Source organism: Vigna angularis, chromosome 4 (assembly GCF_016808095.1).
Source record: "Vigna angularis cultivar LongXiaoDou No.4 chromosome 4, ASM1680809v1, whole genome shotgun sequence".
NCBI lineage: Eukaryota > Viridiplantae > Streptophyta > Magnoliopsida > Fabales > Fabaceae > Vigna > Vigna angularis.
In genome coordinates, this window is record NC_068973.1 from 25,602,182 (window position 1) to 25,626,531 (window position 24,350).

The 24,350-nt window shown below is 33.8% G+C and overlaps 2 protein-coding genes across 2 annotated transcripts; one reads left to right on the plus strand and one right to left on the minus strand.

Moving 5' to 3' along the window:
• The first annotated feature begins 13,507 nt into the window (after window positions 1-13,507).
• LOC108330772 (60S ribosomal protein L9) lies at window positions 13,508-14,598 on the plus strand. Its single transcript, XM_017565316.2, has 3 exons — window positions 13,508-13,965; window positions 14,081-14,203; window positions 14,295-14,598. Exons 1-3 carry the CDS (start codon window positions 13,594-13,596, stop codon window positions 14,379-14,381), a joined length of 582 nt encoding a protein of 193 aa, XP_017420805.1. The 5' UTR covers window positions 13,508-13,593; the 3' UTR covers window positions 14,382-14,598.
• Window positions 14,599-15,529: 931 nt separating this feature from the next.
• Window positions 15,530-20,537, minus strand: LOC108331999 (uncharacterized). The gene is made up of 9 exons (XM_017567072.2): window positions 20,248-20,537; window positions 19,909-20,155; window positions 19,403-19,552; window positions 18,507-18,564; window positions 18,327-18,419; window positions 18,046-18,144; window positions 17,051-17,142; window positions 16,070-16,129; window positions 15,530-15,978 (listed from the first exon to the last, which is right to left on the minus strand). Exons 1-9 carry the CDS (start codon window positions 20,391-20,393, stop codon window positions 15,691-15,693), a joined length of 1,233 nt encoding a protein of 410 aa, XP_017422561.1. The 5' UTR covers window positions 20,394-20,537; the 3' UTR covers window positions 15,530-15,690.
• Window positions 20,538-24,350: the final 3,813 nt, after the last annotated feature.

A 24,350-nucleotide genomic window follows, 5' to 3' on the forward strand; every position in this document is an offset into this window, starting at 1 on the left:
TCCCATATTCTCGTAAAACAAAAGAAAAACACAAGAATTCCTTTGCATTATTGGTTTCTATGCATTTAAGTTTACATGTGATTGTTTTTCAGAGAAAATTTTGAACATCTTAAACACAAATATAGCTTGAGATTTGTGAGTTAATAAATAAATCTAAGTATGACGGGTGTAAGCATCAAGAAAAGATATATAATACCAAGAAGCACTAACAGAAGATTATCAATTAAAACTAATTGCAAAGGAGCAGCGTAGACAGTAGACGATTTAGTAAACCGAAACTGATGAGATTTGGCTAAAATAAGATTCACAAAAGAGATTTTTGTTTTACAAAATATATTGCAAGATGTTAATAGTAGAAGATGCATGACCAAGTCTTTTATGTCAAAGATTAAATTGAGTATTCGGTGAAGCACATTCAACGGTATGAGCAACGTGTGAAGATGTATTAGTGAGTGAAGGAAAAACATATAGTCCATCCTTAAGAATTCCTTGCAGAATTATCATGTTGGTGGCCTGAGTTTTCACATAACATTTGTCAGCATGAAATTCAAAATAAACATTATTATCTTTTTTGCAAATTTTGAAACACTTAACAAAATTTTCATAATGACAAGGACATGAAGCAGATTATGAAGAAAGATTTGTGAGTGTGTGTGTGAGGAATAGCGATTTTTGTAGAACCAACGTGAGAGATGTTCACACCAGAGTCATGTGATGTGTGGCACCGTTCTCAGGATACCAAAGAGGATCGCTCATACCTATACCAGCAGCCTAAAGTACTATGCCCTTGTTACACCTTCTTGAGTTTCAAAGGTTATTATTGGATCTGAACTTAGCATTGCGATTATTGTTTGTAGATGATCGAAATTGATTTCTTGAAAAAGTATCAGTAGTAGATGAAAGATTCGTCTAAGCAATTTGTTGATCAAGAGCACGATGTCGTTCAAAACATTTTTCTGACCCTAGAGAATATTGGAAATCCAAGTGTGAGTATAAATCTCACATTGGATAAAAATGAGAACGTAGAACACTATATAAAAATGAAAGACCCATTAACTCATTGTCTTAAGGTTTTGGGTAGAAAGCGGTGTCAAACCCTTGTATGGTTGGGCCCATATCTCATTAGTATTGTGTCTCCCGATGAACCTTCTCCTAAATAGACTCAACAGTGGTATCAAAGCCAATGATTTGTCATCATTGTAAGTGAAGGACAATATGGATACAACATGAAGGGACATATGGATGCTAGAAGAAGATGCTATCTTGAAATAAAATCAATTCTAAGGAAAATGTATAGGGAAAATGAGAAACAATGCCTTAATGAGATTAGAATCGAAATTTACTAGGATGAATTTAGTGACAAAAAGTATAAGTGCTTTTTTATAGGTTTTAATTCAAATGTTATTGGATCCTTTATCTCTTTCGCAAAGTGTGAGATAGCATTTATTGTTACCTCCATATATTTTCCTTTGAGACTACTACTTTTTTAAATATCCATTTTGTGATTTGTGATTTATACATCTTGACATTTTTGTGAATATTATGATATTCGTATTCTTGTTTTTCTTTTATCGACATCTTGTGAATTGTTCAATTCAGAAATTACAATAAGAAATGTATACGGTATGAATTGTAAACTTGTGTGTGTGTAGTGCCCGGTGAAGCTCTCGGAAGAGTGGTGGGAGTAACACTAGTACTTGCCTGGTGAAACTCTCTTGAATAGAGTGGTGGGGGTATATACTTGTCCGGTGAAGCCCAAGAGGGTGGTGGAAAGCATATACTTGCCTGGGAAAGCTCTAAGAGAGTGGTGGGAAGTGGTGTGCTTGCCGGTGAAGCCTTCCAAAGGGTGGTGGGAAGTGTGATTGTGTAACGGGGAGGTGAAGTGTACCGGCCCGGTGAAGCTCTTTAATAGAGTGGTGGGAGGCGACACTCGGCCTTATGTTGTATGTGAGTAACCCGGTGGTGAATCAATATATAGTAATGGTTTCAAACTTGTTAATGATTTGATGATTTATGACGTATTGAGATGTATGTAGATTTATGATTATATGTATTATTTGAAGATATTATTCTGAGTTGATGTTTAAAACTTATGTATGTTTATATGACTCGTTTCTGTTAGCTCACCCTTGCATGTTGTGGTTGTGGTTGTGGTTTCCACCTGCGATGATCGTACTTGTATGAGAGTAGATGTTGTTACAGATGTAGCTAAAGAGGAGTTGAGCAGCGAGATATATGGGAGAACTAAGTGATTTTTATTTTAGGGCTAATAGTTTTGTAACAAGATTCCATGAACGTTTTATAGTTGCATTTGATTTATGAAGTTTTTCTTGAACTTAGTTATAATAAATAGAGTTTTATTTAATTTGTATTTTGCAATGGTATTAGAGTTAAAGTTTAAAAAGTTTTTGTAAACCCGTGACATCCAAAAATTTTGGGTGTTACAAATATTATGATATTCATATTCTTGTTTTTCTTTTATCGACATCTTGTGAATTGTTCAATTCAGAAATTACAATAAGGAATGTATAAGGTATGAATTGTAAACTTCTGTGTGTGTTTTATTAGAAGAAAAGATTGGCTAGCCATACACAACAATTACAAAGTTTAGCTTCAACCACGATTACACCCTAAATTCATGGGTTATTAGTTGACTTAGACTCCAAACGTTTAATCCCTGATAAATAACAAATTAATAAATTTATTTGACATACTAAAACATAATAATAACTTCATAGAAAAAAATATCTTTTTAAGGTAACCTACCTTCCATCCCTTAAACTATATGATATGACATCTAGTTTATATTTAAAGCTTTAATTATGTCTAACATATATCTAAGCCTTAAAAATTGATCTAGCTTGAGGGACTTGGTCATAATGTCTATAACTTGAACCTCTGACTTGTAATAACTCGATTTGACAACTCCATCCTCCATCGAGTTTCTTAAAAAAGGAAACCTTATTTCAATGTGTTTGCTTTTTCCATGAAAAATAGGATTCTTGGATAATTGTATGACTAAGTTGTTGTCACACAAAACTAGCGTGCTCTTTTTCTTCTTAATCTCAAGCTTTTCCAATACTCTTTTAATCCACACACATTGACAAGCACAAAACGCAGCTATTATATACTCAGTCTCGATTGTAGATAATGTAACTATATGTGGTTTCTTTGAGGAGCATAAAACTACTCCAAAACTAAGAAGAAACACATATCCAAAAGTATTTCTACGATCATCGAAGTCTCTAGCAAAGTTGTTGCCATAATAAGCTACAACATCAATTCTTCCCCTTTTCTTGTAGGAGATGCCCAGTTCGATAATACCTTTTAAGTATCTTAATATGCATTTTGTTGCCAGCAAATGAGACTCAGAAGGACAAGACATGAATCTTCTAATTAAACTTATTGCATACATAATATCTAGACAGGTCGTGATCAAGTACATAAGACTCCCAACAAGTTCCTTGAGCACGATTGAATAACTATGGCTCCTACATCATTCTTTGATAGTTTTGTACCTGAGACAATAAAATTATTATTGCATTACTATTCTTCATTCCAAACCTTGTTAAAATCTCACGAGTAAATTTTCTTTGACAAATGAAAATACCTTCTAAATTTTGAACAACTTCTATTCAAAGCAAATACTTCATTCTTCCTAAATAGTTTATGTCAAATTCTAACATCATTAACTCTCCTTCCTTTGATTTTGGGAAGAGAGTATGTTCACAGATGCACCTTTCAAAGCCATTACGAGAAAGTAGTTTTCTATCATGTTATACCATGCTTTTGAAGTCTGTTTAAGGCTATATAATGCCTTTTTTAATTTGTAAACTTTGTTGTCTTCTCCTTTCTTCAAAAAACTAGTTGTCTGTTGTACATAAATATCTTATTTAAGTTCACCATGAACGAAGACACTTTTCACATCTAACTAAAAACCTTCCTAACTATAATGGGTTGCCATAACAAGTATAATGTGAACGGTATCAAGTCTGGCAATAGGGGCAAACACCTCCGTGTAATCAACTCCATATTCTTGAACATATTCTTTCACCACTAATCTTGCTTTAAATTTGTCTACTTTGTCATTTTCTTTGAACTTTGTCTTGAAAACCCACTTAATTCTAATGGACTTCACTCCATTAGGTGCATAAACCAATTCCCAAGTTTTATTTTTTTTTTCTATTAACTCCTGAAATACACAGGAAAACACTAGAAAGGGGGTGAATAATGTTTTCTGAAACTTTTCACAAAGGGTGTCTAATGAGTTTTCAAAGGATTACTAATTAAAGATATTCTTCAGATGATGTAATAGAAAACTTAATAAAAGCTTTTAATGAATGAAAACAATAAAGCACAATTTTTATATTAGTTTACTCAACCTAGGTTACCTCCAACTCTCCCTTAAGAACTCTTAAGGGATTTCATTAATCTTATCAAAGATTACAAGGAGTTTCACCCACTTCTAGTTGTCAACATCCAATTTCGTCCGGGTAAATAAATAAATAAAAATAAAGAATAAAAGAATAGTAATTAATGGTGGGTAAAGAAAAAAGGGAAAAAAGAAAATAATAAAATAAATTTCCTTAATGCAAGACACATCACTAGAAAATATTTTTGAAATATTAGTTTGATATAGTAATAATTTGAATCAATATTATGCCAATAATTATAAGCAGTAATTAAAATAGTATATTAATATAATTTGTTGCGTCAGTTGCTTTTAAAGAAGAAAATATGATTTTAAAAATGGACAAATTTTTTGACAATAATTATAATCAATGTCTTGAATATTATTTGATTTCTTTTTCTTGGAACCAAGACATTTTCTTTCCCTATTTTGTTTGTTGTCAATTAATTCACAATTAAGGGCAAGATTACCATAATATTATAATGTGGGTATATAAATACGCACCCTGTCATGGAAAAGGGGGACGAAAAAAAAGGGAGAGATACTCTGGAATAATAGAGAGAGAAAGAGTGAGATAGTGTATAGAGGAAAGGAAGTTCTCACACTAGAGGGACTCTGCCAACAAAAACTAGCAAGGAAGAACTAGGGGAGTACTTAAAGCCAAAAAGGCATGTCGTCTCTACACCATTCTTCTTCTCTTTCTATTGTACTCTGAAAGTTTTTTTTTTTTAAGATTTTATTTTTTTACTACACACCAATAATGTTTTTCATAAAAAAAAATATCTTTTCGCGTTTATTTTGGTATTGGTTATATCTCTCGCATCACATGATATTTATTTTTAAAATTTTACTTAAAAATAAAAAATAAATAAACAATTTCAAAAAAAATAAAAAATATTTCTTATCATGTATTTTCCTATAAAAAATATTAAATCATAAAATAAAGGGTATCGGTACGCGTCGGCTTATGGCCGGTCTCTTTCCTTTTCTTTTTTTCCCACTAGTTTTATTAAATAGAAGAATACAAAAATCTTTAAAAAAACAATGTCAATTGTCGGGTTCACTTTTCAAAAATCCTAAATAATCCATAATAATTTTCAAACAAACTCACAAACATTTTTGTAGATAAAGAACTACGTGATCCCTGATTGTCCATCATAAATGGATATACGTAGGAGCAAGGTCAATCTTTGTCGGGTTCATAAAACAAAAAATATTTTTTGTTTCTTAATAGTTTCCTTATATTATTATTTTTTTTAGGGAAAATTAAATATTTTGAAAAATCACGTCAACTTTATACATTTAATTAAAGGTACTGCTTTTGGACAGGCGCAGTAGGGTGCTAACACCTTCCTTACGCGTAACTGATTCCCGAACCTAAAATCTAGTTTTCGTAGACCATGTCTTATTTTATGGTTTTCCATAGTTTTTCCATAATAAATTATGGTGACGACTCCCAAAATCTTTTTCTCAAACCCGTTTGTTTTTCGGCTAGCCGTCCCGTCGCGATCCCGGTTGCGACACTAGTTACAAGTATTATTATCACTTTTGGTTTCCTAGTCGATCCTGACTAGTCCGAGTATTATAAATTACTCTTGGTTCCCCTAATCAACCATGACTATTCTGATTATTATAAACCATTCTTGATTCCCTTAGTCAATCATGATTAGTTCGAGTTTACCCACCCATGGTTCACCTAGTCAACACGACTAGTCCGGGTATTCTTACACCACTCTTGATTTTCCTAGTCAATCATTACTAGTTCGAGTATTATAAATCACTCCTAGTTCCTCTAGTCAATATTGACTAGTCCGAGTTTACTCAATCTTGGTTGTTGAGTATCATGACCACTCCTAGTACCCAAGTATTTTCAACCACTCTTAATTCCCTAATCTAACCTGACTAGTACACAAATAATATTAGTGTTTTAATACAATCATACATGGTGTTTGATTACAAATACAAAATGAATAAACTCTCACGGAGAGGATTACGAAGATACAAATCAATCTATGAACTCATGAGGTTTCTTCTCTTTAGGTTGAAGAGCATTAGACGATATGAGCTTATGAAGTTCTTTTCTCTCTTTTCTTCTCTTCTTTTTTCTTTTATGCTTCTACTCTTTCTTTCATTTTGAAAGCTTCAGACATTGTAAGCTTGGAGATGTAGTAGAAAGCGAGATATGATGATAGATTTTTCTTCATGTTTTCCTTTGCTTGAGCTTGCTTTCATCATTTTTCTTTAGGTTGAAGACCATCACACGATATGAGAATTGGGATAGAGTAGAACTAATATTATATATGATCTTTCTTTAGCATACTCTCTCTTTTTCTTTCACATTTCTCACTTCTTTTCATATCTTCTTCAACAACTTTTTCTCTTCAATTGATCTTCTTTATATAGGCTTTCTTCAGAGATGATCGTTGGATAAAGAGTTGATTTCAGAATAGGCTTTATAGCCCTTTTTAGTTAGCTTGATCAAACTCAGGTCTACATTGTAGGTCAGTAGTGCTTTTTCACGAAGATAACTTGTACGATCCTTCTAGGTTGGTGGCCTTGAATATGTATCCTTATTTCTTAGTGTCTCTTTATTTGGAGCACTTGGATAAAGCTTGGTGTTGTCATTTTCTGCATAGAAAAAGAGAACAAAGTAAGTAAGCACAAAAGCATTTTTCTGTACATTAAATGTTTAATTCATTGATGATCGTACAACACATTACGTGTTCAAACATATTTTCATATGTCAACATCATTTAATTATTGCATCGTTGATTATCAAGTTGGCGTATATGATGTAAATGATATATTCTTTAGATACTTTTCTTATAAGACGATTTATATAATCTTGCATTTTTGTTTGAATGAGGTTAACGCTTAGATATTACCCATGTTGTTTAATTCAAACGCTGTAGAGCATAGATAGTGTGTTAGGAGTTTTATATCATTTAGCACATGTTTGAGCTAGTGTGTTGCTTAATGGAATGACTTTTATTTATCCTGACACACTATGTTCTATATATTTTTCAATAACGTCTAGAGTCCATTTTTAGTCATTATCCATGATTTACTTTGTCAAAACGCTTGGTGATGCAAGTAGCTTGAATATAACTATATAAGTATTTAGCATATACATTTCTATATTGCATCATAAGTTATTTATTTGGTCTGAATTACTCTAATATTAATTATGTATATTATGTCCAAATAGTATTTCGTTGAGTTTTGTTTGATAAACTTCAAAACATGGGTTCCTAAACATTGACTTTGTCTTGACAATTGCATTTCTCCATTTCTTACTTCTAGCAGCTTCTTCAAATGATAGTGGATCAGTTGTCGTCATCATAACATTTAAAGCATCTTCATCAGACAAGTTATTTTCATTTCCATAATCAAGCATCTAGTTAGGTTCTCATTTATTTCTCCTAACCCCCTTCAACTTGATTGTCATTTACATGTGGTTCATCAGTACTTGCATAAACTCTATTGGAATCACCAGGATGTTCAACAACCCTCATGCTTTCATCAACATCATTAATTTTTGCTTCCTATTATTCACATTCAATTTCAGCCTTTGCATCCTTTTGCCAATCTAAAGTATATTGTGTTGTATACTCTTTGTTTTTCTCCTAACTTCAACTCTTTTGTTCTTCAAATATTACATTTGTATTGATTATGATTTTTTTGTACATTGGATCATACAAGCGATAGGATTTTGATTCATCGTTTACTCCCAACAAGACACACTTTTTGATTTTGTTGTATAATATGATTCTCAGTTAATCTTATATGTAAACATGTGTTATGCATCCAAAGACTAAAAATATTCAACTGAGTTTGACTCCACTCCTTGCCTTTTAAGGATTTTTTTCTAGCACCGCTACAATAGGACACCTTTGAAGGACATGCACACACCATCTGGTAGCCTCTTCCTGAAATATATTCGGAAGTTGTTTCTTAATCAATATGGATCACACCATATTTCTTATTGTTCTGTTTTTCCTTTCAGCCACTCCATTTTTACTAAGGAGTGTAAGCTACTGTCAATTGCCATTTTATGCCATGAATCATGTAGAATCCTCTAAATTCATTATAGGTGAATTCACCACCTCTATCTATCCTTAAGAAAGTGATGTGTACTTCAATTTCTTTTTCAACACAAACTTGGAGATTTTAAAACATAAAGAATGCTTATGAACTTTCATGTAAGAGATAAATCCAAGTCTTATGAGAGAAATCATCAATAAAGGTTAATATGTACCTATTGTTGCTAATTGGAATGGGTTTGATAGGTACATATACATATATATGCATGCTCAACTTGAATTTTTTTTTAAGCGTGCACCTACTTTTCTTTGGAATAGAGTCTCATGTTGCATTCCCTCTAAGCAGTGTATACATAGTTCCTTTGGAGTCGATATAGAGGGTAACACATTTACCATCTTTTTGGAGGGGAGCATCTTCAGGCCAGTATAATTGAAATGGCTAAACCGATGATGCTAAAGGTTGATTATACCTGAAGACACACAAAATTTCTAGGCACCATAAAGGCAATTACTAAAAACATCCTATTGCTAGTGATCTTGATTTCCATAATCTGATAATGACTTTACACTTCCCACTCTAAATCAAAATGGTTAGTCTTTTTTTTTCTTAACAGATTGTTCTTAAGATCAGAAACATAGTAGAAATTTCTTAACTCCATTAACATGGAGTTAAACATTCCCTTTCTCCATTACAGCCATTATGGTATTATTACCAAGCTTTACAGTGTGTCTAAAGCTTTCATCTATCTCAGAAAACTTCTCTTTATTTCCACTCATGATTACTACATCCAGAGTCAAGAAACCATTTTTCTTTCATGCCTTGTTTTAGATCAACATAAGCCATTAGTAGAATCTCATCTTCCACTTCTTTTTCACCTTCATCCTGTACTCCATCATAGTTGGCCTTCTTTTGCCAAATGGGACATTCATATGGAAAATGTCCATCTTATGACATTTAAATCATTCAATTTTTGATTTGTTGAAGAATTGTCTGTCTCTTCCTCTCCCTAGACTGCCTCTGCTAAAAGTTCTTCCACATCCTCTTCTTGTCCCTCCTTTATCTTCATTGGTAACTTGTAACACATTATCTTCTTCTTCTTGATCGTTCATTCATTGCGCATGAACAAGAAGACTACTTTGTAACTCATCAATCTTCATAATCTTTAAATTGTTAGACTCCTCAATTGAGCACACTACATAATAAATCTAGAGACACCTTAAGATTTTGCAGTAATAATGTTTTCATCTATATTCTCAATACACACCTTCATACTTTTATCAATCTTGAGAGTGAACAAAATAGGAGTTGACAATCTCTCCTTTCTTCATCTATAGAATTTCAAATTCTCCGTGTAATGCTTGTAGTTGTGCTCTTCTAACCCTTATAGAACTTTCGAATTTTTGTTTCATTTAATCCCAAATATCTTTAAAGGTCTTGTCATTTTAGATAGTATTCAAACTCTCACACACTCAAGGAAAAACTAGATCAAGTCCCATAATAAGAGACTTGATATCAATTGTTGAACTAAAAAAAAATACAATAAGATGTACGATAAACTTATGTGTTATCTTTTATTAGAAGAAAAGATTGATTTTTAAAGCATACACAAGTTATAAAGTTGAAATTCACCCACGATTACATGTTAAATTCATGGGTGGTTAGTTGACTTAAATTTCAAACAGATAATCCTAATAAATAGCAAATTAACAAATTTATTTTGCATACTAAAACAGAATAATATCTAAATAAAGGATGATGTAGACGGTCATACGAGTACTCATAACATATTTTAAACACTTGAAAAAAAAAGAATTAAATACTAGGATGACGAGGGTGATCACACAAGTACTCACATATTTACAGCATATATTAATTATTTAGAAAAACATACCTTAAAATGTAGAAAACCCTGTTTTCATTTTTGTCATTTTGTAATTTTATCATTTTTATTTTATAAAAAAAGGATAAGTGTATGAGATAATGAAGGGCACCAAAATAGGTAGAAATCTAAAATCATGATGTCAGTCAGGCCAAATGAATACAACTTTTTTTAAGAAGGGAGGAACAATAAGGGTCATCGGCCTCGTTGAGCTCACCTATGCCTCGTCGAGCTTCATTGAGTCACCTCAACCTCCCTGAGCTTCATTGAGTTCACCTCGACCTCCCCGAGCTTTGCAAAGTTCAACTCTACCTTGTCGAGCTCATTTCGGCCTTATCGAGCTTCAGCCTTGCTGAGCTCGTCTTTTCCATTGTGGTTTGGTGTTGATTGTTACGAAAATTTTTAGATAGCCAAATGGCCGTGGAAAATGAAGGTGATAATGAAGTTTGTGATGTTTGAGCATCTCAACAGCAAAAAGCTCGTCAACACTATTTTGAGCTCTGACAAGCTCTGTGACATGCCACTCCGATCTGTCATAACATCCTAAAAGGAAAGAAAAATGTTTCTTTAACAACCCAGAGTTGCCAACCTTTTGACAACGACACGTGGTCTTTTTTTTATTGGTTGGTTTGTAATATTTTATTAAGAATGTGCATTTTGTCATGGAGGGTATTTTTGGAAAGGAATTTGAGATTCTCTTCTTCATTTCGCGGTTTCATTTGAGACTTCCTCTCTCTTAACCATTTTCATTTATGTCTTCTTCGTTTCTCTCCATCTTTCCTTTCTGTGAAGTATTGCTTTCATTCTCGCGGGTCTTCTTGTCCATCGAAAGAAATTTCGCCTTCTTGTGTTCCTGTTTTCGGGTTGGCGGCATTTTCCTCTTCTTCGTCTCTCTCCACCATTTTCACTTTGTCTAGAGCATTGCTTTCACTCTCACGGGTCTTCCTCTTCATTGAAAGAAATTTTTCGCTCTAGTTGGAACTCGTACATGTTTTTTGTATACAAAAGATTATGATTATAAATGTCGGGTAATATGTACTGATAATATATTATATGAACAAAATTTCATACTGATAATAACAATCATATGTAACAAGAACGACTAGAACGAACGTTACTTGCAAAGTGAGCCAATTAGATGAACTGACTCTTGAGAGCTACAACCGAACACCGAAAAGACCATGTCAAGTACTAAACTCTAGGTTGGAACCAAAGGATACAGCCACTTCAATACATCAAAGAATAATACTTAGAAGAATTCAAGTGAAGAACCCGAACGCTTGTGAATACTTAGCTTGTTTGAGTTTCGCATCAAGAAAACCGAATGCTACTCAATGACCGAACCTGGTAAATGAAAAACTCTATTGAAGTTGGACGAACGCTATTTTCATCAAGATAGATTATAAAAGAAACGAGTACGAACGCTTGGTGAAGACCGAGCACTACTCAGTACTAGCGCTTGGTGTAAGACCGAGCACTACTAAACTTATATTAGAAATCATGATAAATATAATAAGATACTTATTGGAGTAATGTTTAATAATAAACTAAAATATACAAATACATATATACATATTTAAATTTATCACTGAATACCAAGAACCAACTATGCTTGGCTGAACGCTCAAGCACAGTATTTAGAAACGAAGACGCTCGTCCTCAATTGGGATTCCTCCCAAATGAAAGAATCCAATTCTAACCAAGTTTATTAGAAAAATCGAACGGTCAATGACCGTTCAGTTACAAACGTACACTCTCATAGGGGAATTTCATACTTATAAACCATTTATCTCATTTAATTTCTCAACATTTATCTTCATAACTTCATAATTCATATCATAGTAAATTCTCATACTTCATACCATCCAAACATAGAAATTTCATATATTTCATGCATCAGAACATAGCTCAATCATTTTTTTCATTTTCAATCATCAAATTAACGAACGTTCATGCATCACAACAACATATAAATTAAATTAGATAAGTTTATCTTACCTCTAAGCGTGACCGGACGTTCACAGAGGCAGAATACAGTTCACCACTACCAGTTTTTCTACCTTCAACGCTCGACAATTATCCAACTAAACCAAGTAAAACCAAAACACTCTTTGAACCACTCATTTAGAGAATGATGATCAACACATGAAACCAGAACTAGGTTTGCATGTCTAGGAAAACGAAAGACAAAGTGAAGAGAAGCACTTACCAGCTCAGCTTCACCAACCGAACGGTTTATCTAGAAGCTCTTGACGCCGGAAATGCTTCTACGGTGTCTGAACGGTGATCGGAGAAGAAATGGTGAAGATTTCGTAGAGAGAAGATGAAGGAGATGTAATGAGAAGGAGGAGAAAATGAAATATCAGAGTTTGGAAGAAAAGTTGCATGCAGGGAATGGCGTGGATTTCTGAAAATTCAAAGTTTTCCTTCCAACGTCAAGAACGAGCGTCCGCTCATCTGTCGACACCTGTCTTCCACTATCTGATTTTCGGATCTTCTTCGCTTGTCACCGGGCGTTCGTCATCTGAGTGTCGAGCCCTCCTCTTGACACGTGAACTCCACTAAAACTAATTCTGAGTGCGTTTTAAATGGGCTCTCACATAAACCAATTAAATTAATTCATGTTATATTATAATAAATATATTAAATAAGTTAGATGAGAAAAATATGTTTAAATGAGTGAACTAACTTAACACATTAATTTATTATAGATCAAATCAAATTATAAAATTTTCAAATGAATTGAATTAATTTATTTTTAACTCTATAAGAAGCTATATGTATGAGTCAATGCTCTCAATTTGGCCTTCTTAATTTTATGTTATTGTATTATTCTAATACATTTATGAAATTTTAATTTCTTTTCACATTCTCATATCAAATACACATTTTTATTATAAAATAATTAAATTAAATTACTTAATTTAAAAAATCAATATTTAAACTGGCGAAGTTCATCGTCTTGAGACTCTTGGACATTTGGCAGTTTTTCATGATGGTATTTTTGACAAAAGGAGTATTTGTGGAAAAAACAAATTATTAGAATGAATATTGATAAAACGCGTAGTTGCAAATATTAACTCCGGAAAAGAGATTAATAATATGGGTTGTTGTATTTTGGGCCTGGCCCAGTTACCGTTTTTTGTGAGATGTTATAAGATCAAAATAACGAATGAGGGAGTGAAGAAATAACTAGGGTTTTGCGTCAGTGTTTCTGCAGTGAGGGGAGGCTAAACAACAGAGGCGTGAAGCGGCAACAATGAAGACGATTCTCTCATCGGAAACGATGAATATTCCCGATGGCGTGAGCATCAAGGTTCACGCCAAGGTGATCGAGGTTGAAGGCCCTCGTGGAAAATTAGTGCGAGACTTCAAACATCTCAACCTTGATTTTCAGCTCATCACCGACGAGAACGGCAAGAAGAAGCTCAAGATCGACGCCTGGTTTGGATCTCGGAAAACCTCCGCCGCCATTCGCACCGCCCTCAGCCACGTCGACAATCTCATCACCGGCGTCACCAAGGGCTACCGCTACAAGATGAGGTTCGTGTACGCTCACTTCCCCATCAACGCCAGCATTGGCAACGACAACAAGTCCATTGAAATCCGAAATTTCCTCGGCGAGAAGAAGGTGCACAAATACTCTTCCTGTATATTTTTAATTAATTAATTTTCTTTTTTATTTGATATTAAGAAAAATGTGCGATTAGGTTTAGTGATTTATTTAGTTACTTGTGCGTGATTAGGTGAGAAAAGTTGACATGCTCGAGGGTGTGTCCGTTGTTCGGTCTGAAAAGGTTAAGGATGAGTTGGTTTTGGATGGAAACGACATCGAACTTGTCTCCCGGTCTTGTGCTCTGATTAACCAGGTATTTTCTTTCTCTGAACATGCCCTACTCAAACCCTTCTCTATTTTGCTTTTGTTTAGGCTTCAATCATTTTTCTGTTATTTTGCTGCAGAAATGTCATGTTAAGAACAAGGATATTCGGAAGTTCCTTGATGGTATCTACGTAAGCGAGAAGGGAACCATAATAGTAGACGAGTAGACCATGAGATCAGCCATGCTACTATTTAGTTTGGAAATCTTTTCTGTTATCTTTCTTGAGTTTGGATTTTACAAATTTTGTGTTGTTAAAATATCTTATTCGAAACTTATCTTATGGAATTTGCCTCAATTTACTTCTCAGTCTATATAGATTTTGCTTTTGTTAATGTGTATTGCGATGAATGCTTATTTAAGCAGTTAATGCATTGAATTCACTATTCTTGCTGTTAAGTGTAGTTAGTATGCTATCACGATTAAATATTCAGGTGTTGTGTTGTGCGACATGATAAACTGAATCTTTCACTTTTTTTTTTATTTCACTACTAGATGATGTGTTCAAGAAATTCCCACTATATTCTACACCAGGCTGCCTTGAACTAGTGGTTGCCCTGATATTTTGCTCTCACTAATAATCTATATACCATTTTGTCCCTGATATCTAAAACTTGCATGAATGTGTTTGAGTAGATTCATTTATTAGAAGCAGGGAAAGTCCTGATGAAAAACACGTTTCGCTTACTGTGGACTCAAATTGCTAGAGGTCGTAATAGTTTTGAATTAAAATGAAGATAATCAAGTAATACTTATTTGCTGTTTATTGTTTCTATTAACAATATTAACGCGAGTTGAGACGTACTGTAACCGTGTAGTTTCTATAAAATAATTAAAAGAGCAAAGTAGAACTGTTACAACATTAGAAGTACTGAACTAAAGTGATATTTTTAGAAACTAAGCTTATTTATATTTAGAAGTCTAGGGTTTGGATATAATAAGATTGTCAATTTTAGAAATAAGATGATAATATATTGATTCGTAATTAAATAATCCTATAATGAGTTATACAAAAATTGTTTTCGTATAAATATATCATTTAAAGTTTTTAATATTTTATAATGTCGGTCAACGAGTTGGACAATGGATACCTCATTTCAACGATTATAAGACAATAAGCCCCATTTCAACGATTATAAGACAATAAGCCACTCCAGTCGTTGTTTGGGATATGCAAGCAAGATAACTTATATGCTGTTCTATATCTCGATGAATCTAGAAACTGGATTATACACAAAAGATCCTTATTCTGGTGTGGATGGCAGACAAGCTTATATTTCTTAGTGACTGAACGAAACCAAAAAATAACTCCTCAGGTGCGAAATTATAAGCCATTATTTCCTCAAGAAAGAAACACAAAAGTGAATTAAAGAAAGTCCACTCAAACTTTCTGTTTTCTTCTCTCCAAAGTCCGAATTCAGTTTACTGTAACATCCATACGCTAAAAAAAATATGAATTCTTGAAAATAGTAATAAAACTATTCTGGGCTCGGAAATGGAAATCTCGGTGGCCTCGGAAATGGAAATCTAGATTTTTCACTATAATCTTGAATATCATTACTTTCATTAGCAGTTGTGGAGCTCTTGTCTTTAATCTCTCCCGAGGCATCATTTACTTCTAATTTTCCTGATATTGAAAGGGGCATATTTCCATTCTGCTTATTATCATTCGAAACGTTACCAAGCAGACTTTTATACATAGTAAGCGCTTGGGCCATCATGTTAGCAGGATTGGATGCAGAGCTAGGAAGCAACATTGTTGTGCCCTGATGAAAAAGTAAAGATGAAATGAAAAACAATTTTCGAACTAAACAAATTATGCAATGCAAGAAATAATCAGTTTATGGGCTATATTACCTCCTTGGCTATGTTACTGAAAGCTTGAATATATTGCTCTGCAATCCTTAAACTTGCTGCCTGCAAAATCAAATGACAGTAATATTCCCTTGCCGGTCAGTCCAAGGGACCAAGGCTCAAACAGATGTACCAATTAAGAGGCAATTTATCTACCACATTCACCACCTCATTTGTCTCCCATTTTCAATGATCAACCAACATCAACTTAATAAACCTTTCTATCCTATTTATATGGACAGTAACATGTTTGATTGTCTTCAAGATATCAAATGCTATAAAAAAGTCAATCAGAACTTGTATTGAAAACTGACTAGGAAAGAAAAATCAATAATCTGGTTTAGCAACAAAACAAGTCTCCCAGTTATGACATATTATATGGCTGGAATGGCAATCCAAAAATAAAAAATATCAAGCATCAGAGTTACCGTAGAAATAAATTAATCCAAGAAGTTTTCATCATACACTTTTTCGACCAACCCAATCTAAACTAAACAAAGCTAGAAAATTACAAAAGCGATATGGATAAAAGAAATTTATATGTGCAACGTATAACAAGAAATATTTTTTAAACTAATGGTTAGAATATTTACCCTATTTATCATGATTATATTATGTTTAGGGTTATCCTATCTATCATGATTATATTGTGTCTAGGATTATCCTATTTATCATGATTATATTGTGTCTAGGTTACCCTATCTATCATGATTATATTGTGTCTAGAATTATCCTATTTATCATGATTATATTGTGTCTAGGTTACCCTATTTATCATGATTATATTGTGTCTAGGTTATCCTATCATGATTATATTGTGTCTAAGGTTATCCTAATTATCATATATTCTTGTATCAATTTATTTTTATAAATAAAATATTACGAGAAGGATCAATTAAGCCTCTTATTTTACACTCAAGTCTAATCAATATAAAATGCTAGTACTGGCCGTGATATACAAAATATGAACATGAAGGTCCTCACCTCAGGTCCTCCATTTTCTTTTAGGGCAGTTGAGACACGAGCTAATCCCTCAGCTGTTGCTTTTGCTTTAGATAGGATGGCTTCAGCCTCACCTAAAGAAGAAGAAGAATGCTAATCACTAGGTTTTGAAGATATCAAATCAACCAATATATGAAGATCATGAGCACAATTAAACAATAATTTAAAAAATTAAATAAATTGTAATTTTATTTTAAATTTACAGACTATTAAATTTATTGGATGAATCAGCTTCTGTTTTTAGGCGAGCGAGTCTTACTAGAAGAAAGTCTGTGTTTGTAATTTTAGTTTTCTCTTATGTGTTTTGAGCTTAAGACTTTTTGTTAGGGTTTGTAGATTTTCTTAAACTTATGTACCTATATATTGTCGAACAAGTAGGTGTAACTGTTGAGTTCTATGGTGGTGAGCTTAATGGAGTAAGTTATAGTGATCCCGCTACTTTCAAAAAATATGCTAGACGTGCTACTTTGAAATCAGATGATGTTTCTTGTAGCAGTCCAAGGGGTTGGTTTACTTTTGGGCATGCTTCATTTGCTCTGCTATTCTTTTTCGGGCACATTTGGTTGCATTCTTTGAAAGAGATTCTCGTGATTCTTGGATTAGAACGATTCTTATCAAAGATTCACTTGACTTATCAATCTATTAGAATGTGGCATCTCATCCCTGTCTTATGCAATCGTACTCTTTCCTGGATAGGATTGTATCATTAATCATGACATGTTATTAAATAAAACACAAATCAAATATTCATTAGACTATCATTCAAACTGCAATTCATTATCATCTAGAAAGTGCATAAGATCATTCCTCTCAACAAGAGAATGCACATAGGAAATGACCTTGATATAAAGGCCAGTTTGAAATAATATGAAGGGATATCTTATCACATCATGTTCACTAGACATCAAAGCTTATCTTTAAGATTACTATTGAAACATAAATGGAAGTTGGAACTAAGTTATCAAGATATAAATAACCTTGAGCTCTGTTAACTTGATCCATCCTTGCAGCTTCTGATGCTAAGATCACTGAACTCTTCTTTCCATCAGCAATGTTTATGTGAGCCTGTCTTTCTCCTGTTTAATAACTATAGGATATCAATACCAGTAAAACTTAGAGACTACAGGTAGTTGTTGGCTCAGGAACATGATCCCCTTTCAGTTGAATGATATGGATACTAAAGTTAATTTCATGATGAAAAATAATGCAAAAAAGTATAAACTGAGCATTCGAAGATTTGGAATATCAAATTGATTACCTTCAGACTCAAGAATTTGAGCTCTCTTTTTTCTTTCTGCTTCTGCTTGCATCTCCATAGCTGCTCTCACTCCACGTGGAGGAGAGATATCCCCTACAGAAGGAAAATCGCAAAAAGAATTACAAAGAAACCATCAAGTAAAAAACATAGTAAAATTATTTATGCACTGCCAAAACTTACTTATTTCATATCGAAGGCACTCCAGACCCCAACTTTTTGCAGCCACATTAATGGCCTCCTGCAATAATTGTCACACAATTAATCACTATATGGTCAACACAAGACTAACTCTGTCAGTACAATTTTTAGGGTACGTCAGAAAGAAAACACAGGACTAACTCTTATGGAAGGGCTATGCATAGCTGTTAGATCATGTTTATTATATCTTCCTGTCATTGTTCAGTCCTAATTCCTTGGCACCAAGCTAGCTTAGAAATCATGCTCATTATGCCAACCTTTCTAAATAAGTCTAATATATAAACCTGTAACCAATTGTAAAAAATGAATCCTATGTTATCATAAGTTAAGGACTTAGGCAACGTTGCACGTGATTACAGTAGGAAAGAAACCAATATCACCAACCAGCACAACCACTACAAAATTTTCATCTTTAGCTATTGTCTGGTTTCTCTTTTTCTTTCCTACATATAACTGGATTGAAATAGGACTGGGAATTTTTTTTTTTGTTTCTTACAGGTCACTCCTTTTGAGACCATCCTATCGAAAACAAGACCTCACACTAAATGTGAATATCTCTCCCAGCAAAGATTCAATTCAAACCTTATTTAGCCATGTTATGAGGAACTAGCCGCTTCTATTAGACCCAACCCCCGTAGGTATAGGACTACGAAATTTAAGGTACACGATCATCCTTTCCACAATTTGCACAGCTCCATCTAAAGAGACATGTCTTTACTTTTCACAACTATTTTCTCTTCTGCTTTATAGAAGGCTTCACCAACAAGATTTTATGCGTGACTTCAATTTAAAGTATCTAAAATGCTTCCTCATGTAAGTAAAGGGGGATAAATGACCAGCACAGACAACAAATTCAAAGAACTTATAACTAAACTCACCACAATCTTTTCATTGAGTGTGTCTCTTTCTTCAAAGGTCTTGTCAAGAGTAATCTTACCAAGCTCACTACGCATTGTCGTTTGTGCCAGCTGAATGACAGCATAAATGGGATTCTCCACTCCATAAGACGCGAGCTTAGGATCCACAATCTGCACTCCCAAAAAAAAACCCTAATAAACAAATAAATAAAAATATGATCTGGTCTGGACAAACTTCTCGAAGAAGAAAATAGAAAGGTCAAAATGAACCAAACACTCCCCATAAGTTCAAATTAGCTTATACATAAACTAAAAATCAGCTATTGTAGAAGCTAAACGAAATCATTTCTATAAATCAACTTATACACAAATTTATTTTAACCTATATGAGAATTTCAATTTACTTTACCTGCTTAACTTTTATCCCAGAATGGCTCATTGAGATATTTAACAAAAAAAATAGTTCAACGCCACTGACCACTCAAATACAATAACCGAATGCATAGACAAAAAGAAAAACCAGAAACCTTGACGTAAAGCACGCCATCGATGAGGATGGTGACATTGTCCTTGGTAATTGCACTCTGGTCAGGAATGTTAATAGCCTCCTCCTTGAGCGAATGCACATAAGCGATACGATCCACGAAAGGAATCAAAAAATGGATTCCAGAGGGAAGAGTCTTAACGTACTTCCCGAATCGCTCAATCACAAACGCCTTCTTCTCCGGCACAATCCGAATCCCCCAATTCACAGGCGGAATAATATCATAGGTCCTACTCAACAAAACCTCAACATTAAAAATGAAAAAAATAAATAAATAAATAATAATTGTTCGACAGCGAAACCTAGCAGCAAGGAAACCAACCTGGAACTAGGATCGCGACCAGTGCGGAGGTATCGAACGGAGGAAAAACGAGGGGGAATCGAAGGAGTGCGGCTAGTTGAAGCCAGCGATTGGCTCAAAAAACGCACTGCGTTTCTCGCGGAGTTAGTTTTCCAAATGGTCGCCATTTTCGTACTCCGGAGTTCAGTTCTTTTGAGCCTCAATTTTCTTCCTCTTGTTAATTCTTTCTCTTTGCTTGTAATAAAACCCTAGTAAAACCTCTTCTTTCTATTTTTTTTAGTGTGGTCAGATCTTACACATTAATTTCGTGATGAGCAGGTAATTCTTTTTTGGATCCGATATATTAACAATTCTTCTTTTATCAATTTTTTTGACAACGTCTCATCGTAAGATTGGTTCGTTTGAAAAAAAAAGTTTAATGTAAAAATGTGACGTGGAAAGCGACTTAGGTTCACAAGTTGTTGATTCCAAAATTATCCCTAGGTCTTCATCATCTTTCTATTTTCTTATTCCTCATTTTGTCTTTTTTTTCATTTTCGTCTTCTCTCCAAACTTTGTTCAACTTCCTCAATTTTGTGGGACTGACCAAAAGTTTCCGTTTACAGCATTGTATGTAATGACATCCTCCAGTGATGTTGGTGGTTCGAGCAAGGTAAATGGGTTTTTCCATTTTCTTAAATGTGTTATGGGTTTGGTTTTAGGTTTTTGTTTTCGGTTTTTGTTTTTGTGTTTTGTTTGATTGGGGTTTTATTTCTTGGTTTTGGAGTTTTGTTTAATTGTGTTTTTATTGCTTTGGAGGCAGAGTTGCCTGAAGAGAAGAATAAACAGAAGAATAAAGATGATGATGAACACAACACGACTCGTCAAGAATCTCACATACACTCCCTTGTAAGCTCGGGAGACATTTACACCAACCAACCCACTCTAGAGAGGTTTGTGAGGGTCGGATCACGAAAGCGATACAAGAATAGAGCCCTTAGGACTCCGTACACTGGAAATAGGACGAAACATGAATGATTTCCGTATTTAGTTATTATAGAAAGTAACAAATCATTGTACATAGATGAACAAAATAATGTATTGTAACATTTTTTTTAACGTTAATGAAGATGGATGTTGATTTGCATTCATTATTGTGAATGTTATTTGAAGTGTTATTCCTTTCCCTATTGGCATTGTCAAGTGAGTTGTTGTTTGAAACTTTAAAAACAAAGTGTATTGAGTATCATCCATTAATAATGAGAAATTTACAAAATTTTATTGGATTTCAAGCATTTGTAGGGTATTCTGTCACTTGTAATAGATTACAAGGACCCTTTAAACGATTACACGAAAACAAATATGTTTTTTGTACAAAAACTTGTGCTGCAAGAGCCAGTTGTGGGCACATAAGTAGCCAAAGACATTTTATCTAATTTTTTCATATTTCTTGAATGGATGAGACTTCTTTTCAGTGTTTAAGTGTGAGTAGAGCTTGTAAACTGAGGTTTGGGCAACCCATGGTGGAGGAAAGACCCAATGTTGGTGTGATGATCATGTTAGCTAAGTCCTGAACCCAACTGTGAGAACATCACTCCGTAAAGGCAATTTGAGTGAGATAACAGGTTGTCAATTTTGACCTTTGATGACTATTTTAATCATAACGTTTTCCACAGACCTCCAAATGATGTGATTCTTTTTTTATTAGAAAATAGACTCAAAAATCTTTCCAATGACTACTAATTTGTGATTTTTGGACATTTGAGTAGGTGCAGTTAATTCCTCAAAGTTTACGTACCTCTGACCTTTGCTAGTTTTCCTTGGTAATCAAGTGTATGCTTTTTTGGCCATTGTAATTGATTACAAGGATCCTGTAAATGATTACACGAAAAAAATCTAGTTTTGTACAAAAACTTGTGTTGCAGGAGCCAGTTGTGGGCACATAAGTAACCAAAGACATTTTACGTAATTTTTTCATATTTCTTGAATGGATGAGACTTCTTTTTCGTGTTTCAGTGTAAGTAGAGCCTGAAAACTGAGGTTTGGGCAACACATGGTGGAGGAAAGACCCAATGTTGGTTTGATGATCATGTTAGCTAAGTCTTGAACCTAGCTGTGAGAACGTCATTTCCCAAAGGCAATTTGAGTGAGATAACATGTTGTCAACTTTGACCTTTGATGACTATTTTAATCATAACTTTTTCCACAAACCTCCAAATGATGTGATTCTTTTTTTATTAGAAAATAGACACAAAAATCTTTCCAATGACTACTAATTTGTGATTTTTGGACATCTGAGTAGGTGCAGTTAATTCCTTAAAGTTAATGTTCAATACATTCCTGCCACCTTTGACCTTTGCTGGTTGTTTTGCTCATAACTTTCTTCACCGAACTACAAATGAGTTGATTCTTGTTTTGTTGGAAACTAGACTCAAAGACCTTTCAAATTATGCCTTGGTAATCAAGTGTAGACCTTTTTGCCCATTGTAATTAATTACAAGGACACCGTAAACGATTACACGAAAACAAATATGGTTTTGTACAAAAACTTGTGCTGTAGGAGCCAACTGTGGGCACATAAGTAGCCAAAAACATTTTACGTAATTTTTTCATATTTCTTGAATGGATGAGACTTCTTTTTAGTGTTTAAGTGTGAGTAGAGCCTAAAAGCATAGGTTTGGGCAACCCATGGTGGAGGAAAGACCCAATGATGGTATGATGATCATGTTAGCTAAGTCCTGAACCTAACTGTGAGAACGTCACTCCCCAAAGACAAACTTGTACTACAGGAGCTAATTGTGGTAATCTGACTCACCATAGTCAATGTTTTTAATTTTTTGACATTTATGCAATTGTTGAGACTTGTTTTTAGTGTTTAAGTGTAAGTAGAGGCTTGAAAGTAATGTGTGGGCAGTCCATGATGGAGGAAAGAAACAATGTTTTTGAGATGACCAACTTAGGTGAAGTCCTAAAACTTGTGCAGGCCAAAAATACACTGGTATTCGATTACAACTACCTCATAAATGATTACGCGAATAAAAATTGGGTTTTATACAGAAAGTTGTACTACAAGAGCCAGCCGGGGTAACCTGACTAACCATGGCCAATATTTTTAACTTTTTTGACATTTATCTAATGGTTAACACATATTTTTAGTGTTTAAGTGTGAGTAGAGGTTGTGAAGTCATGTTTGGGCAGTCCATGATGGAGGAAAGAAACAATGTTGGTGAGAATCTGTACGTAACTTAGTCATCTAAAACACAATCATCCACTTAACACAATCATCCACTAAAAAAGTAACGTTGTGCGTAACTTAGTCATCAAAACACACCTAACGTAAATGAAATCACATTGGACATTAATTAATCATGAAAGCTAACACTATATTGCAATAAGAATCTATACATAAATATTATTGTTTCTTAAAAAGACAAAAATCCATCTTTGTCTACATACAAAGAAAAACTCTACAAATGAAACCAATCTTATACCAATCCAAATTCCTGTAGTGCTTCCATTCTTCTAATGTTGTCGTTGTTGAGGATCCAGTCGCATACATATTTCTTTACTCGGTCAATGTCAAAAGCCACAACCTTCGAAACCTTTACTTGGTCATGAAGTGCGAGAAAGACAGTGTGGGAAGACGAAAAGCCCCAACCTTCGAAAAGCCCCAACCTTCAAAAAGCCTCAACCTTACAAAAGCCTCAATCTTCGACGAACAACAATGGTGGATGCCAAAGAGATGAAGGAAGATGAGAGAGGAACATGAGAAATAGTTCAAGGAAAAACTTCAATGCAAGAGTTTAAGGAAAACAACGAAAAACAATTGGGTTTTTCTCTTTCTGCCTTCCCCTTCCGAAAATATCCCAACGTTACATTCCCCAACCCTAAAATTCAAATTGAAAAACACCAATAGACAATCGTCACGTTGTAAAAAAGTTGACAAAATAAGGTTGTGAAACAAACGTTTTCTTCTTCTTTTCCACTTCATACCCTATTTTTCTGCTTTGATTCATTATTTTTACATTTTTTATTTTATGATCTCAGTTTGTTTTTATCAAATTTTCTTTTTTTATGCTTCATTTAACCATTATTTTGTATATTATTTTTTTCTTTTTAAATTGTAATTATTATTGTCCAATACT

Bases quoted from the DNA above. Each gene is read 5' to 3' on its own strand.
- LOC108331999 (XM_017567072.2), bottom strand. From the start codon at position 20,393: ATGGCGACCATTTGGAAAACTAACTCCGCGAGAAACGCAGTGCGTTTT. The intron at 20,156-20,247 runs GTTGGTTTCCTT...TTTGTTGAGTAG, and splicing joins GGTCGCGATCCTAGTTCCAG to GACCTATGATATTATTCCGC. The intron at 17,143-18,045 runs GTTATTTATATC...CTTCTTCTTTAG, and splicing joins TCAAGTTAACAGAGCTCAAG to GTGAGGCTGAAGCCATCCTA.
- LOC108330772 (XM_017565316.2), top strand. From the start codon at position 13,594: ATGAAGACGATTCTCTCATCGGAAACGATGAATATTCCCGATGGCGTG. The intron at 13,966-14,080 runs GTGCACAAATAC...GTGCGTGATTAG, and splicing joins ATTTCCTCGGCGAGAAGAAG to GTGAGAAAAGTTGACATGCT. The intron at 14,204-14,294 runs GTATTTTCTTTC...ATTTTGCTGCAG, and splicing joins CTTGTGCTCTGATTAACCAG to AAATGTCATGTTAAGAACAA.